Below are 16428 nucleotides of genomic sequence, written 5' to 3' on the forward strand. Positions count from 1 at the left end.
GACCATACTTCTATACTATAGAATCAATATCGTTCTGTCGAGTGGAAACATTTAATGCTTTTGGTATTTTCCCAGGAGTATTTTAGCCAACCTTTAGACAGTAATAAATCGTGACGTTCACAACAGAACAATTTATGCACCAGTTTTGGTTGGTCAGAGAGAGACATCCTATTTTCTCTAAAAGGAATACGGCAGCAAAACTTAGGCAGTTAGGTTGTTCTATCAGAATGAACCACAACGAATCTGGAAAACCTTGAATAGGCATAACTGAAACCAGGAGATCAGCACATGCCTTTTATTTTAACTGTCAAGTATAGTAATAGAAGAGGGATAGTTTGTGCTCGACTTGTAGCCACAGAGTCTGTCCTATCACGCACTGATGATACGATCATGAACTCCTAAATATGCTGGCGTGGGTCATGTGGGCATTGCGGGTACCAGGCGCCCAACAGGTAAAAGTCGTCCCAAACCGGGTCTGCAGCAGAACAACGATTCCAAACACACCAGAAAATCCAGAATGGTTGAAAAAAAAAAAAAAACAGAGACATTGCAATGACCCAGTCACAGTATGGACCTCAGTTTGACTGACATGCTGTAGCGGGCTCTTAAGGAAACAGAAACAAATGTTGTAGCGATGCGGTAAAGAATCATAAGGATAAGGCTGTTTAAAGCTGTTGCCGCTACGGATGGTTCTCCGAGCTGGTCATTAATAGGATGTGTTGGTTTCTGATGTGGAAAAATTACAGTTTCTCTCACAAGTTTTAGAAATGCTGCCCTCTGCTGCTGAACATGAGATTTGCTTACCAAGTTCTGAACATAAACCGAAACTTCTTGTACATTTAATTATTTCATTATCACGCGTTAAATTTTTCCAAAAGTGTTTTACACATGCGCACAAATACTACCAAAGATATTTGTGTTATTATACAGTTCACTGTCTTTTTTTTTTTTTTTTTTTTTTGCTTTAATCTACTTTCTCGTTTAATATTTTAAAACAGTTCAGTGAATCCAAAATGTTATGTTTTTATTTATTTGTTTGGGTTTTTCCACTTTCATTTTATGCTGGTTTTCTTTTCTTTCTTTTTTTTTTAACAATCCCTTTCACAAGCAACTGACAATCAGGATGATTTTACCTTAAAATGCTTTGTACTTTAAAAAAAGGGGAGATCATTACACCGCATTTTTTGCTAATATGTTATATAAAAAATATTTATTTTGCAATGTGGACAAAGCACACGTGTTATTTTTTTTTTTATCTGGTCAGTCCTAAAATATAATTCATGCAAAAATGTTAATAAATAAATAAACTGACTAATTAATTAATTACAAATAAATTAATGTTTATCCTACTCTGGCCCTCTAAATGCAATCGATTTGGAAGGTATGTAAAATCTGCCCTTCTGACTGAATCTAATTGAACTTAATTGAAGGATCGTGTATCAAGGATTTATCAGCAAAGACGCCAAACCAGTCTGTTTGTGGGTTAATAAAGTTAGGTCTAAATATATTATAGTTATCGGCTGAATTTAAATGACACATCAAGAGCCCAACAAATTTTCTAGTTCATTGTCCACCACAGATTAGGAGGATTTGTGTGATTAATGTTGGACGCTGTATGCATTACTACCTATCCTAAAACTCCTATATGTGACGGTAGAGGGCGCTGGTAGATCAACTCACAAATTACGTTACATTGTTATATTTTCGATAGAGTCATACTTGTAATTCATCCTCTTTCTCTTTTCGCTGCTGTAACTCAGACGTACGTTTTGAATTTCGCGAACGGTTAAAATTTATTTTTTAAAAGCTATTTACTGACACTTTGTGACGTTGGCCCTTTAAGGGAACTGAACGCAGTCTTCCACTGAGCATGCGCGCAGAGGGTCAGCAACATCCCCAGTGAAAAACAACAACAATCAGAACCGTGGGGCTGGAAACGGAGATGGCCCCGTGAAAACGCAACACTTACACTTATTTCATTGAAACAATTCCAGTCTCGTTGCTGCTATTTTACCAGAAACTTTATATGTCGACGGTGTCGAGCCCATGAACCTGGCCAGTCTGAGCGGGGATGCTGGCGGAAGCCAGCTTCTCTTCGCCAACTTTAACCAGGACAACACGTAAGGCTGGGCCGGGGAGCGAGTCCGGGGATGCAGCGGCCTGTGGGAGCTTTCAGGCTAGTTGACGTTAGCTCAGTGTGTAGCTGCCAAGGCTGCGTGACATTCAGGACGGGGTTTCTCACTGTAACATTGAAAGTAGCAGTCAGGTTGTTAAGGAAAACATCTATATAGGATTTTAAGGCACTGAAGACTAGCTTAGCTTGTTAGCTAACGTGATGCTGTAATGTCGGGGCTAACTTTAGCCACAATACATCCAAGTTAGCCTCCACAGGGATTATTAGGGTGTCTAAATGAAGGCTGCAAATGTTATTCTTTACCCGACAGCTAAAGTGTGTAAAGTTATAATTCTGTGGCGCGTTTCAGTCGCTCTAATGATGAATGACCAACATTTTCAGGAGCTGTTGGATCTAGTCTTGCTCGCCGCATTTGCATTCGTTCATATTAGGAAATGGGAGAACCGTCAGCGGGGTTTGTTCAGCTGAATTAGCAGCGGACAAGCCTGGGTATTATTGCAAAACCGCCTCAGTCGGGTGACAAATGTCGCAGTGTGACAGCTAACTCTGGCGTATCCAGTGACACAGAGACAGCGGAGCTCCACGCAGCCTCCGTGTGCCGCTGATGCAACGCTGGGTCACTTGCAGCTGTCTGTCCTCCTCCCGCTGTTCCTGCAGGTCTTTGGCTGTTGGCACCAAATCAGGATACAAGTTTTTCTCCTTGTCCTCTGTGGACAAATTGGAGCAGATATATGAATGTAGTAAGTATTGTGCGAACTCTGTTCTTTCTTTTCTTCCCCCTCCTCCAGACTGTGTTTCCCAGCAGGTTATCACTCATCACACTGCTGCTCAGTCATATGTTTGAGTAGATGTTTTCAATGCAGTTTGTCTAGACAGAATTGAATCACCAACCCATTAGTAGATTTTTATTTGTTTGTTTTTTTAAACTAAAATATTAAATATCTTGTAAATCTATGCTTTAACATCAGGTATTTCCCTTCTTCTTAGATTTAAATTGTATTATGTAATTTTTTAAAAATCCTTTTATGTTTTGCAAAAGTATTTACAGCTTTTTAACGTCACAACCAAAACTTTCACTGAATTTTTCTGAGAGTTTGGGTGATAAACCAACATAGTGTAGAAATATCACACACGGTTTTACTTTATTCCTACTACAAATAAAAATGTGTAAATATGTTGTGTGCAAGCCCCATTTACTCTGACGCCACTAAATAAAGTCCAGTGCAACAAAACGCTAACTCTGAAGAGTTCGGAAAAACCCCTGGTTTTTCCACACTAAGGGTTGTTCTCGTTTCCGTTGCGACGCGACGGAGCAGACGCCGTGCGGTGATGTTTTCTGTGCGTCCGTTTCCGCAGCTGACACAGAGGATGTGTGCATCGTGGAGCGCCTGTTCTCCAGCAGCCTGGTGGCCATCGTGAGCCTGAAGGCGCCCAGGAAGCTCAAAGTCTGTCACTTCAAGAAGGGAACTGAGATCTGCAACTACTCTTATTCAAACACCATACTGGCTGTGAAACTGAACAGACAGGTAGGGGAAATAAAAATGACAACACGGTTAGTTTTGAATTTTGTCAGTCTTGTTGATGTTGCCGTTGTCTCCCTGCAGAGGCTGATTGTGTGTCTGGAAGAGTCGCTTTACATTCACAACATCAGAGACATGAAAGTGCTGCACACCATCAGAGAGACTCCACCCAACCCGTCAGGTCGGTTCACACAAGCTGGATTAAAAACGTATTGATTCAATTTGCGGTGGAATGAAAATGGATCAGTTCTCCTCCATTAAAAGTTTACGAGAATCTGTTAGAACCAGGAACTGATGTGTAATTTAGGTATATATATATATATATATATATATATATATATATATATATATATATATATATATATATATATATATATATATATACATATATATATATATACATACAGTACAGACCAAAAGTTTGGACACACCTTTTAATCAATGAGAATCACACTGAAGGCATCAAAACTATGAATAACACATGTGGAAATATGCACTAAACAAAAAAGTGTAAAACAACAGAAAATACTCCTTATATTCTAGTTTCTTCAAAGTAGCAACCTTTTGCTGTGATTACTGCTTTGCACACACTCTGCATTTTCTTGATGAGCTTCAAGAGGTAGTCACCTGAAATGGTTTTCACTTCATAGGTGCCCTGTCAGGTTAATAAGTGGGATTTCTTGCCTTATAAATAGTCATGAAAATAAAGAAAACCCATTGAATTAGAAGGTGTGTCCAAACTTTTGGTCTGTACTGTATATGTATATGTGTGTGTGTGTGTGTGTGTGTGTGTCACAGTAAATTAGAATATTATCAAAAGAGAAAACTTTGACCACTTAATAGTGGTATTAGCTGTAGCCTATCCAGCTGCAGTTGACACCTTGTCAATGGGAAATTTACTGAATTTATGCAATGCTTTTACATAAATTCAAAGTGCTTTACACAAAAGTCACATTCATCCAGTTGTAATCACAAAGGCGCACACATTCATACACTGACACTGAACCCCAAAATGGCCACCTGTAGAGTTAGGGACACAGATACATGAAGCTGGAATTCAACCCATTATCTTCAGATTGCTAAAGGGATTTCTCTACCCACTGATCCACTGTCAAAATCTCCCCCCAAAATCTTTTTTTTAATCAAACTTTTTCCTTCCACTAAACTTTTTATTGACGTACTTGCATACAGAACTCTGCAAACTGTCCATGTCAGGCCATAACATTGAAATAACATCTCTGAATTGATTTTTATTATTATTATTATTATTATTATTATTGCTCTTAAGAAATATTCAAGTTTTTAGTGAAACTGAATGTTGGATTTTATTTAGCAGTAACCCCCCTCCCCAGAAATAAACACTTGTAAAATGTCTCACTTGTCATGTAATGTATTTGTAGAATGATTGTATTTGAACTCAGTCGGCATTCACATTGCAAAAACACATAATTTTACTATAAAATAATTTTGGTCCAGGTTTTTGTTCAAATATGTTAGTAAATTTGAAATGAAATAAAACTAACTTATAAGTAACTTTTTGGATAACCAGTTGGAGCTTGTTACAAGTCAATAATTCCTTAATATTGATGGAAAAACTACTAGTTATTTGTAAATTAATCTGCCAGTGCAACAACACATTTCCCATTTATAATATCAAGACGTAGCACTAGAAATTAAACCAAAAATACTTAGCAAGATTTTCTGTTTTTGCAGGTTTAGATTTAAACTACTTAACACCTGCTTCAGTTTTTCTGTAGTTCATCTTTTTTTTTTTTGCTTCTCTGCAGGACTGTGTGCTCTCTCCATCAGCAACGATAACTGTTACTTGGCGTATCCGGGCAGCGCCACGATAGGGGAGGTCCAGGTGTTCGACACGGTCAACCTGGTAGGGGGAACCGACCCGGCTCGAGCAGTTTGGTTTATGTGGCTGAAATATTTACACACACTTCTTATCTGTAACGTTCGCGAGTCTTGATGGCATCCGTTCGGTTTGGGTCTCTCTGCGTGAGCTCGCTCAGCTTAAAGTAAACACGGGCGTGTTTTGTTTTCCTCAGAGGGCAGCCAACATGATTCCGGCTCACGACAGCCCCTTAGCGGCGTTGGCGTTCGATGCCAGCGGCACCAAGCTGGCCACGGCTTCAGAGAAGGTAATTTGTCTGACGCGTCTGGAGGACAGACAGAGGAGGCCTTGTGTTCGCTTCCTTTTTTTTATCTCAGCCTGCCTCCTGTGCGTTTCACTTCCCTGTCAGGGCACGGTCATCCGCGTCTTCTCCATCCCAGAGGGACAGAAGCTCTTTGAGTTCCGGCGAGGCGTCAAGAGGTAGAGCACGACTGAGATACCTGAGCGGTTTGCTGGTTGGGAAGTGAAAGAGGAGTCGAGCCTCGGCTGTGTTTCTGCGCCTGCGCATGTTTCCATTTGCTGAATGTGTGTGTGTTTTATTTAGTTTTTTATTTTTTTGTTCTCAGGTGTGTGAGCATCTGCTCGCTGGCGTTCAGCATGGAAGGCCTGTATCTTTCTGCCTCAAGCAACACAGAGACGGTCCACATTTTCAAATTGGAGACGCAGAAGGAGAAGTATGTGTAAGTGCCCTTTGTTTTTCTCTCTGTCCATTATTTTAACCCTTGGGGGAAAAAAACACAGTGCCTCCTGAATGTTTCACCTTTCAGTTAATTTACAACCACACACATCAGAAAGATGATTAGTAAGTAGTCTTTATTATTTTTTTATTTTTCTACATGTAGAGTCTTAAACTTGTCGTGTGCATTACTTCCCATTCCCCTTAGTGAACTCTTTGGTGGTCTTTACTAAATTTGCACATGTGGAAACTCATGTTTATGCTCATCCTTTCCAAAAACAAGTGCAGCTCAGTCAGAATGAACAGAAATCATCTCCAAACATACATTTTCAAGTCTTGCCTCGTGGACTTTGACTAGGCTTAGACATGCTTTGATCACTGAAGCTCTTGTTTGTATGTTTTGGGCCGTCGTGCTGCTAAACGATGAATTTTTGCCTCAGTTTCAAGATTTTTTTTTGCAGCTTCTGACACGTTTTTCTTATCAGAAAACTCCACATTCTTTACCCAGCCCTGGAAGAAACGTGATGCTGTCAAGTAAAATAAAATAAATAAACCATAGATCACATAAAATCCTTATAAATTATAGAAAAAAAATTCAAATAAACACTTTTACAACAAACTATAAACATACCTTGTGTTCTCTGTTTCTTTCCCCCGCCCCCCTCCCTTCTAGGCCGGCTGAGGAGCCGACGACATGGGGGGGTTACTTGGGGAAGGTGCTGATGGCGTCCACCACCTACCTGCCTTCACAGGTCACAGAAATGTTCACCCAGGGACGAGCTTTCGCCACCGTACGCCTGCCCTTCTGCGGACACAAAAACATCTGCGCCTTAGCTGTGTGAGCACAAACGAAACCTCTTTCATTTGCTTTGAAAACCAACCTGATCAGTGCACATTTCCCTTGGTGTTTACCAGGATTCAGTTGCTATAATTATTTGAAGAAAAATGTTTGTAAAAGTTGACTGACTTCCTTTTCTGATCCGCCTGATAGTGTAAGAGCTGAAATGCAAATGAGCAGGGAGATGACCTAGCTGCTCTGTGTGTGTGTGGGTGCGTGTGGGTGTGTGTGAGAGAGCTGCAGCAGAATGCTCAGCGGGTTTCTGACGAGCCTCCGTTTTCCAAACCAGGATTCAGAAGATTCCCAGGCTGCTGGTGGCAGCGGCCGACGGATATTTGTACCTGTACAACTTGGACCCTCAGGAGGGGGGGGAATGCACGCTCATGAAGCAGCACAGGTGAAGCAGAAAGGCTGTTACATCCAGCAGACTGTGGGAGTTTATTTACTTATTTATTTTAACGTTTTTCTGTTTCTGCACGCAGACTTGACAGCAGTGCCGAACCTCCCAATGAGATCCTGGAACAGGGCTCACACGATCGCCCCCTTGTGGCCCAAACCTACAGTGCTGCTGTCAGTAAAGGTAATTTAGAAATCTGCAATTCACTCGGAACTGTTCTAATTTACATTTTATACCAGTAAATGCCTTGAAAATATACTGGGGACAAGATCAGATCAGATGGTGGAGCCCTGTGTAAAAACAAAGACGGGTCATAGCTGGAACTGTGTGATAAAAATGTAGGAGGAATAATTTATCTTGTACTTTCATGCTTGAAGCACATGTACGCACACAAAAGGTTTTGGTAATGCATGTAATGGAATTTTTCACACTGTAAGATTTAGAGAAATCCAACCTTTTTGAGAGCATGTGTTCATTTATTTTCCACTGCTTTTTCTACAGTTCAAATGATTCATCACGATTAATCGATTTATTGAAATAATCGTCAACTAATTTAGTAAACGATTCATCGCTAACTGGAGTATAGAGAATCGAAAAAGGCCATTTGCTGAAATAATAACACAATCAGAGCAGCAATTAACTCAAAACTTTATTAAAAAGAAATTACATTTTGCATTTGAGATAAAAAAAAATTTAAAAAAACTGTCTGTAAATTTGTTCTACCCTATTAAGCACGCCTGGCTATCTAATTATAAATCTGCAAATCCAAAAAACAATCAACAGATCAGCCCTCTGCTGTATTATTGATACTAGAAGTATTTTTTTAGCTGGAAATGCCTCTTTTGCTAAAAATGATCAAGCGTTCACTAAATGAATGCCATGTTGTTGCATTTTAGATATTTTCTTATGTACAAAACGAATTGAATTATTAATTTGCATCTCTTAATGCATTTCTAATTGAAACGCCTTAAATGACATGCTTCCAAATCCACAGAATTTTAAAAAATAGAGAAAAAAAAAAGTCCTACCCTGCGTAACTTCAATTCCTATTGAAGTTATGCAGGGTAACTTCAAATGTGCAGAGCTGTTCGTCTCACTTGTCCCGATTGCGTCCGACTCCCTCGTCTCCTAGGTTACTGCGAAGAGCAGGGCGCGGTGGGAGGGGCGGGGCTCGAGGAGGACCTGAACGACTTGCGCCTGGAGGAGGAGAACGAGCAGCCGCCGCTCATCCTGGAAACCGACTGACCCCGACAGAACCCTAAAACCCTCCTCCCGACGTCCAGGGGCCTCTTCTGGTGCTGCTGTGAAAACACCAGACACGACGAGGGTCAGGGACGGGATCAAAGGCTGGGGGAGGCGTTCAGGAACCTGCCTTTCAGTCTGTCTGTCTGTGCGTTGTTCGGTTCACATACCAATCACTTTTCTGCCCCCCTCTCCTCTCTCCACTCCTCTTCCGTCCCCTTTAGTTTGCCTGTGCGGGCCAGAATCTGGAGCGTTTTGCATGTACATGTGCCAACTGCTACAAAAAAAGAGCAAAAACAAACCATGCTTCATTGTGAAACTGAGCCCCCCCCCCACCCTGTGAGCGTGGTCGAACAGAAAGAGTAAAAAAAAAAAAACAACACAATGTAGCCGTGTCTCATTTGGTGGACACGTATATAAATGCAAGCACTGTGTACAATGAAAGTGATTGTGTAAGTGCCTCTCTGTTTGTTTTTTTTTGTTTTTTTATTTCTGTTTGGAAGGGGAGGACATTTTTAAAAATCCGTCGTCAGCAGGCCGACGGTTCCCGATTGTCTGGCGCAGCATCCGTCGGGTTTACCAATGTTATTTTATTTTTTTCAAAAAAAAGGAAGATTTGAAAACTTCCGCCTTGAGACATTTGTGCGCTTAGCTGAGACTTTGTGTGTGTGTGTTGGGCATGTACAATAGCAAAGCATCTACCCTCTTTCCATCATCCAAGCTCCTTCTCTTCTGCACAAATCGGTTGATTCCTCTCTTTTTTATTTTATTTTTTAAATGACTGATAATATTGATGGTTTTATAAACAAACAAAAAAAAGTCTTCTTAGCTAATCAACCCAATGATGTGTCGTGCGTATGCAAACATGCATGTTGTTGTTGACGTGCTACTGTGCCCATCCATCGCAGACATACGAGTAGAGAAAGACGGCACGGCGTCGGCCGCAGACTCTCCTTCTCCTTCATCCTAATCTGTATCTCTATACCTTACTAGATGTGGTCAGATTATACCGGCCCTAATCCCAGACGTCCCTCGCTGGGGAAAGAGCGGTGAAAGTGGATGTTTGACCATAAAATGGGAAACGGTGGACTGAAACTTTGTTCTGAAGGTCGGGCTGAGCCTCGTCATCCGGTCCAGGATGCTGCATGATTCCCAGTTTAATCCTTTAGCGGTCCCAACACCCTCTAAGGATTAGCCCCGGGATTATGGAGCAGCAGACATTTTCTAATGATTTTGTACAAAATGTAAGACGTTCATCTGAAGGTAAAATGAAAATAAAATTCTGTATTGATGTATACGAGACGTCGCTTTTCTCTTGCGTTTCATATAAACTTGGAGGGCAGGAAAAATCCAAGTTGACCCACAGCAGTGATCAGTTGTGCTAATTTAAAGGTTTCAGAGTTTCAACTCCCATTTTACTGCTGCAAAAATGAAAAAAACTTCTGAAACGTTCAGACAGCTACATGCTAAAGTTTAGGGCTGAAACAATCGGATTTATTGTGATTTATCGATTGTTGAAAATATCAAATCATTTAGCAGTTGTTTGTTATGGCTTTCTTTTTCTTTTTTTAAGACAAAATGTAATTTGTTGAAAGAGCAACATGGAGAAATTAAGTCAAAACTATGCATTGCGTTTTAAAGTAAAAAACAAAACAACTTTGTATGTGCAGTCTGACAAAAAAGCAAGTTGAGCTTTTCACATATTGTTGCTAAAAGTTATTTTTTTTTTTTTTTGCTGCAGATACAAATGATCAATTGTTCACTGAAGGAATAAAATGTTTATTTTCTTGTTGAAAGGGAACTCAAAGTTTTGCATTATATGTGATACTAGTATTAAAGAAACTTTTTTACACTAGAAATATAGTATAAAAATATTTATACTAGTTTAAAAAAAAACTAGTTGCAGCCCTTCTACAGTTAAGTCTAAAATTATTCGTAGTAAATATTAGGCAAAGAGCCTTTCCAAACTCAAAGACTTGAAGCTCATCACCAAAAAAAACCCAAAAAAAACGGTGACATGCAAAAAGTTGCTGAGCATTTATAGTCCACAACGCCATTTTTTTTTTCTTTCTTTTTGTTAAATTGTAAACAAAAACAGTTAAATTTGCTCATACTCCGTTCTCACTGCCAGACAAACTTCTTGGTTGAATGAAGGTCATTTTAAATCTCAACCTCACCGGGGTGTGAATACGTTTTGGCCTCATTATATCGTCCTCAGTCGTAGCAAGAGTTATAATGAAATGCAGAGGGTTCAGCTTCAACCGGCTCGGGTAAGCTGGGAACAAAACGTCAGCCTCCAGGCATGTTGACAAAGTAATTGTTCTTAGGGTAGGTTAAAATAACATGACTCAAGTTATTTTTGTAATAAACATCAGCCTGAAATTGACACAGTGGTCTTTAATTTATTTATTTTTTTATTGTATAATCTTGTAGAAACTGCAATATATTAGATATCACAATTCAACCAAACTATATATGTATAGCAGGGCATCCTTTTCTATTCGTTTCTATGCGTCTCGTTTGTGTGAATTACAGTAAGAAATCGCAGCAGCTTCATAAATAATACATATTTTCTCAAATAAATTTTCTATTCGTTGCAGCTTGACATGTTAATGTTGCTTTTCAACTTGTATTATTAATATCACTATTACTACTTATATTTATTCATACTTGGATACTTAGAGCTACATAAGCAACAATTTCCACCCATTTCCAGCAACAATAGTTATGCAGCCCAGACTACATGGATGAATTTATACATTTATATCTGATACTTTCCCTGCAGTGTTTCTCTTCAGTGTGATGAATCCTGCATGTATTCCGGAAAGACAAAAAAAAAAAAGACACTTTTGCACGAGTGCAAACTCGTATGTTGCTTAAAACTCAAATCATTTTGTTTATTTCTTTTCTGACAGGTCTTGTTGCTCATTTTTACTGTTTTCCATGTCATCGTCTGCTCTTTAATTCACACACTTGTGACGTCCATTCTTCTGTAGTTGATCTCAAAGTCACAGATCTCTCGGGTTTTTTTGTGAGAATTTGAGAATACAATTCTAGGAAACTTAAAAGCAACTTGTTTTCCTGAACAATGTACATTTTTCATGGTATCTTAGAAACGGTCAGTAGCTGCATTTCCACGTTTAGTGTGTCCACTATTGTGAGAAATCGTTGCTTAGCATGTAAAAGTGCCTCTCTTGCTTGTAAAATCTACCAGATTGTGATGACATCCCATCAGATTCAGTCTTGAACTCTGACCTTTCCAAAACTTTTAATTTTCCTCTCGCATTTTTCCCCCCCTTAATTTGAATGTTAAAATTTAGGTTCAGTCCGTCCAGATCATGATTCTGCCTCCGCTGTTTGTCTGTCGGTGCTCTTTTGGAGACGCTCAGTGTCATATTTAAAGACGTGGGAGATCCCACCCCGATGTTTTCCTTTAAAGAAAACACGTCTTTTCTTGTAATCCTCCCCTCTGGTCCAGACGTACGTAGAAAACAAAGCGTCCACAGTGGAAATTCCTGCAGTTCTTCCTGTGTTGCCATCAGGTTCCCGGACCGGTTTCATTCCTGTCTTGTCATCAGCTTCAGAGGAACATGAAATGTTACTGTGAAGTACCTGCTGCCCCGTATCATCGCCATTATCTATGACTCTCCTCATTGTGCTGCTGCATAAAACACGATGTGAAGTTTTTTGGCTCTTGTTCTGACTGAAGTGTTAACACAATGTGTAATTAACGAAGTACAGCTCGAACCAGGAACTTTGATCAACGCCCAGGAAAGATGAAACAGGTTTTATTTGAATGTGGAAGATGATCACCGGCGAGAGAGCTACTTCAGAGTTGAGTGGACTTTTTTTTTTTTTGGGATCCCTCTCCTGACTGACACGTTTGTACAAAGCGGTCATTTTGATCCTGTGTGACCTCAGCCAGCGAGGATTTCACAGGATGAAATGTACGGAGAGAACAAACGCATGCACAGGGAAAACATGCAAAATCCATGCAGAAAGACCCCGGGCCGGGAATCAAACCCAGGACCTTCTTGCTGCAAGGCAACAGCTCTTCAGCTAGAATCATTACAATTATTTCTATAGGCTATACCACATACAGCAATAACGAAAGAGTGTTTTCAAAATCACAAGTTTACATAAGGAATGATTACTATGTCTTCAAACAACGAGGGAAAGCCCAGGATGATGTCATGACTTTGGAAACTTCCGGCAGGTTACATCTGAGTTAGCCGGAGCCATACCTGGAGCGCACTACTTTCTGGTTTGACACGGTGGGAAGGTAATAGTTGTAAAAGTAAGTATTTTTTTAAAAAGTAACATAGACATGACGGGAAGGAGGCACGTTCTGTGACCCAGAGAGAATTTTGTTTTGGTCCGAAATGTGCGAATAAACCCCAGAGTAAAAGCTAAAGACTTTGTGCCTATGCTGGCTGAAACTGGTTAGGCCGAGTCATTGTCCACAGCGAACCGTTTCCGGTGTTACCCGGTCCCGACTTGGGCTGAAAGGCCGCCCAGCGAAGAGGAAGCCATTACTCCCAAGATAAGAAAAGCAACCAAGCTACTGGGAGAGCACGAACATTCCTCCAGTCATGAATTTCATCCTCTACCATCACCTGCATCCTTCAAAGGACGCACTCTGGGATTCCTCGACTTCCTGGTGTTGCACCAAAATATATCATCTCCACTAGTAAATCCCGTCTGAGAAAAAAAGAATATAAGAAACGTAACATTGTTTGCTAAAAAAAAAAAAAAAGGATACCAAATGTATGCGCCCAAATAAGCAAAAAAACAAGCGTTACAGAAAAAGTGTAACACTGATTAAATATGCTGGTGTAAAACTTTATAAATAAATGCTCACTGAAACACAGCTGGAGGACATGTCATATATTTAGTTTTGGGTTTTTTTTGCATTTTAATTGTATTTTTTTTACATTTTTACCAGCTGGGTTGGGGACTGCGGTTGGAAATGAGCACATAGAGATAATTTCCTGGTACAGTGCATCTTTCCTCTTGCGGCTAATATATATTTTGTACATTGTCCCGGTTTCAAATAAATAAATCAGAATGTAAAAATCAGACCCAATGCAAAACAACAAGGCACATTTTACATCAAGGAAGTACAATTTAACTTCTGTGAGGATATACAAGCATGTTGTGAAGAAAAAAAGGAATTACTATTAAGAAAAACTTTCCATTATTTATGTAAGACTTAGTGACCTCCAAGACGCCACACCTGGCCATAGTGACCTCTAGAGATTTTTTTAATGCACCGTACTGCTCACTGTTCATGGTGGCAAAATAAAACTAGGTCATTGTTCAAGCAGTGGCATGTGTGTCATGGCTTATAGGCAAATGCTGCTTCAACTACATTTATCTCAAATGGTTTGCTAACATGTACAAGTAAAAGTGTCATGTGTGCTTTTCTTAAAAGTAATTATTTATTAGCAGATTGGTTTTTTGTTTTGTTTTGTTTTGCCCTCTTTTGAAATAACTCATTGAATGTTGGAATTTTCACTCACTGAAGGGAACGTTTTCTTTGTGAGAATAAATTCACAGTACTGACAATAAATTATTTACACAGGAACAAAAGCAGTTAGATCCTTTGAGTTTCAGTACCAGGATCCTCTGGAGTTTGTTTTGCTTTTTACATCATGCCGTTGAGTTTCGGTTTCGAGTTGACTCCTGTGTTTCTGCTCTTTTGTTCCGTTCATTAGAGTTTTTCCCCTTTGCCTCCTTTCTGTTTTGATTTTGTGCTCAACAATGTTCTTCCCTTCTCCTCCTCCCTTCTTTATGGCTCCAGTAATCGTCCCAGTTCCTCCTGTTGTTCCTCCTGGTGGTCCTGTCTTCTTCTCCGTGCTGCTAATTCTCATTTTCGTTGTTTTTTGTAGCTTAATTCTGGCTACCTTGTGCCTGTTTTTGATCTCCTACCAACAACAAGCACAGAAAGCGTGCTTCTAGAGTAAAAGATGAAACGCTTTAAAGGTTCACTCTGAAAACATGAGATATTTCCAGCCTGTAAAGTTTGAACAAATTTACAGCCAGCAAGTTGACTTATGACTTTATTCGCTGTCATTAAAATCAATAGCACTGCAGCTTCATCAGCCTCACCTACGAGTTCTGGCTTTTCTCCCAAACAGAGGCTGATAAAAAATTTAATCTCGTGACCCGACTCCACAGAAACGGTTTGTCAAACGTTTCACTTTGGTTCTAGTAGTCTCTTCGCATAGCTTCTGTGTTCATTTTTTAAAAAACCTGCACATAAAAGGAAGGCTGTGTAACCTGTACAACTGGTACAGCCTGATCCCGACTAGCAGGAGAATGGAAGTCCACTCAGAGGTCCAAACATTGGCACCAGCCCACCTGAAGTGGATTTAAACGAACTTGCCCTGAAAGCAGCAAGGATGCAGAGAAAACCTAATCCTCACAGAACTTCTGAGAGAGGAAAGGGAAGAGTTTGGAACCAGAGGAGACTCTCGTGTCTTTGACTGGACTTTTCCTCCCAAATCCAACGGCCTTCTTGGGTTTTCATACTTCCGAGGATGAGATTCTTTCCGGCCAAGTCCCAGAAACAAATAAGGAAGATGCCGCTTCGTGCATAATTTGCACCATTTGTCTGAGACAGATGTTTGCTCTTATGTGACAAACGTCGACTGTTTTCTCTTTTTTTTAATCTAATGTAATGGCAGGAGATGGAAAAAGGATAGGAGAGGAGGGAACGGAGAGAGACAGAGGGGAGAATAATTGCCGCTGATTTCCCTGAGAGCAGATCAGAGAAGCGTTGATTTTCAGTGTCAGCACTCCAAACAACACAGACAGATGTTTGCTCTCTGCAGACGCCTCCTGTAACGACTTCAAAGTATTTCCCCTCTCCCTAAACAAATCACGCCAGTGATTAGCCACCGCCAACGACTGGCCCATTTCCACACGGAGCCCTGCTTTTACTTTCAAGCAGCTGGTCTCCAGGGTGGAGACTGAACAGACCCACACACACGCACACACACACACACACACACACACACACACACACACACACAGCATGCATGCTCATCTCCCCTCTGTGTCTGAAATCCCGCCCCCCCTCTGCTTATTGGTCATATTATTATAACTTTCAGCATTCATATCTCAACAACCTGGGCTGCTTAGTTCAAAAATCACTTTCTGTTTTCACATGCATGGTTGCAAAATCCTACTATTGTTATTTAATCTAATAATCTGGCTTTTCCTGAACAATGCTAAAAACATTTTAACTGTTTGCGGAGACTTTCACTTTCACGGTGACAAAAAGGCCGCACTGGCTGCTGAAGCTTCCCGTGTGTCTGCATGACGGCATGCGAGGAGGAAGTGACAAGGAGAGCAGCTGAAACACGAGCCGTTAAATGTGAAGATGATGGAAGAAACACTCAAAACGATGTTATGGGTCAATTACTCCAAACTTTTCAGTCAAAATGTGGTTGAAAATATTATTTAAAACAGATAGCTGATTCCTTTTTAGCTTTCGGAAACATTGAAATTAAACCTTTTAAAAAAAAAACTGTAATTTTTTAATTTACAGTTGTAAAAAAATTTACATTTTTTAACAGTTTTTTAAAAACTGTAAAATTACACTTTAATTTAAATTAAACAGTTTAATTTAAATTAAATTAATTTCTAATTAAATTACAGTTCAGATGAACTGTTCAGTTGCTGTGTTCAGTTCACAGCAGCTGAACATTTTGCTG

At 40.0% G+C, this 16428-nt stretch overlaps 1 protein-coding gene across 2 annotated transcripts; it reads left to right on the plus strand.

The window, feature by feature from the left end:
• Positions 1-1867: 1867 nt before the first annotated feature.
• wipi2 (WD repeat domain, phosphoinositide interacting 2) lies at positions 1868-10004 on the plus strand. Of its 2 annotated transcripts, none has more exons than XM_023349334.1 (12): positions 1868-2120; positions 2792-2874; positions 3491-3660; positions 3739-3835; positions 5442-5539; positions 5709-5801; positions 5904-5974; positions 6121-6228; positions 6904-7068; positions 7358-7465; positions 7551-7648; positions 8598-10004. In XM_023349334.1, exons 1-12 carry the CDS (start codon positions 2047-2049, stop codon positions 8708-8710), a joined length of 1278 nt encoding a protein of 425 aa, XP_023205102.1. In that variant the 5' UTR covers positions 1868-2046; the 3' UTR covers positions 8711-10004. The 2 variants fall into 2 exon arrangements, with proteins under 2 accessions (XP_023205102.1, XP_005806110.1); XM_005806053.2 differs by having other exon boundaries at positions 1869-2120; positions 6121-6234.
• Positions 10005-16428: the final 6424 nt, after the last annotated feature.

The sequence above is a fragment of the Xiphophorus maculatus genome, chromosome 16 (assembly GCF_002775205.1).
Source record: "Xiphophorus maculatus strain JP 163 A chromosome 16, X_maculatus-5.0-male, whole genome shotgun sequence".
In the NCBI taxonomy this organism is placed as follows: Eukaryota; Metazoa; Chordata; class Actinopteri; order Cyprinodontiformes; family Poeciliidae; genus Xiphophorus; species Xiphophorus maculatus.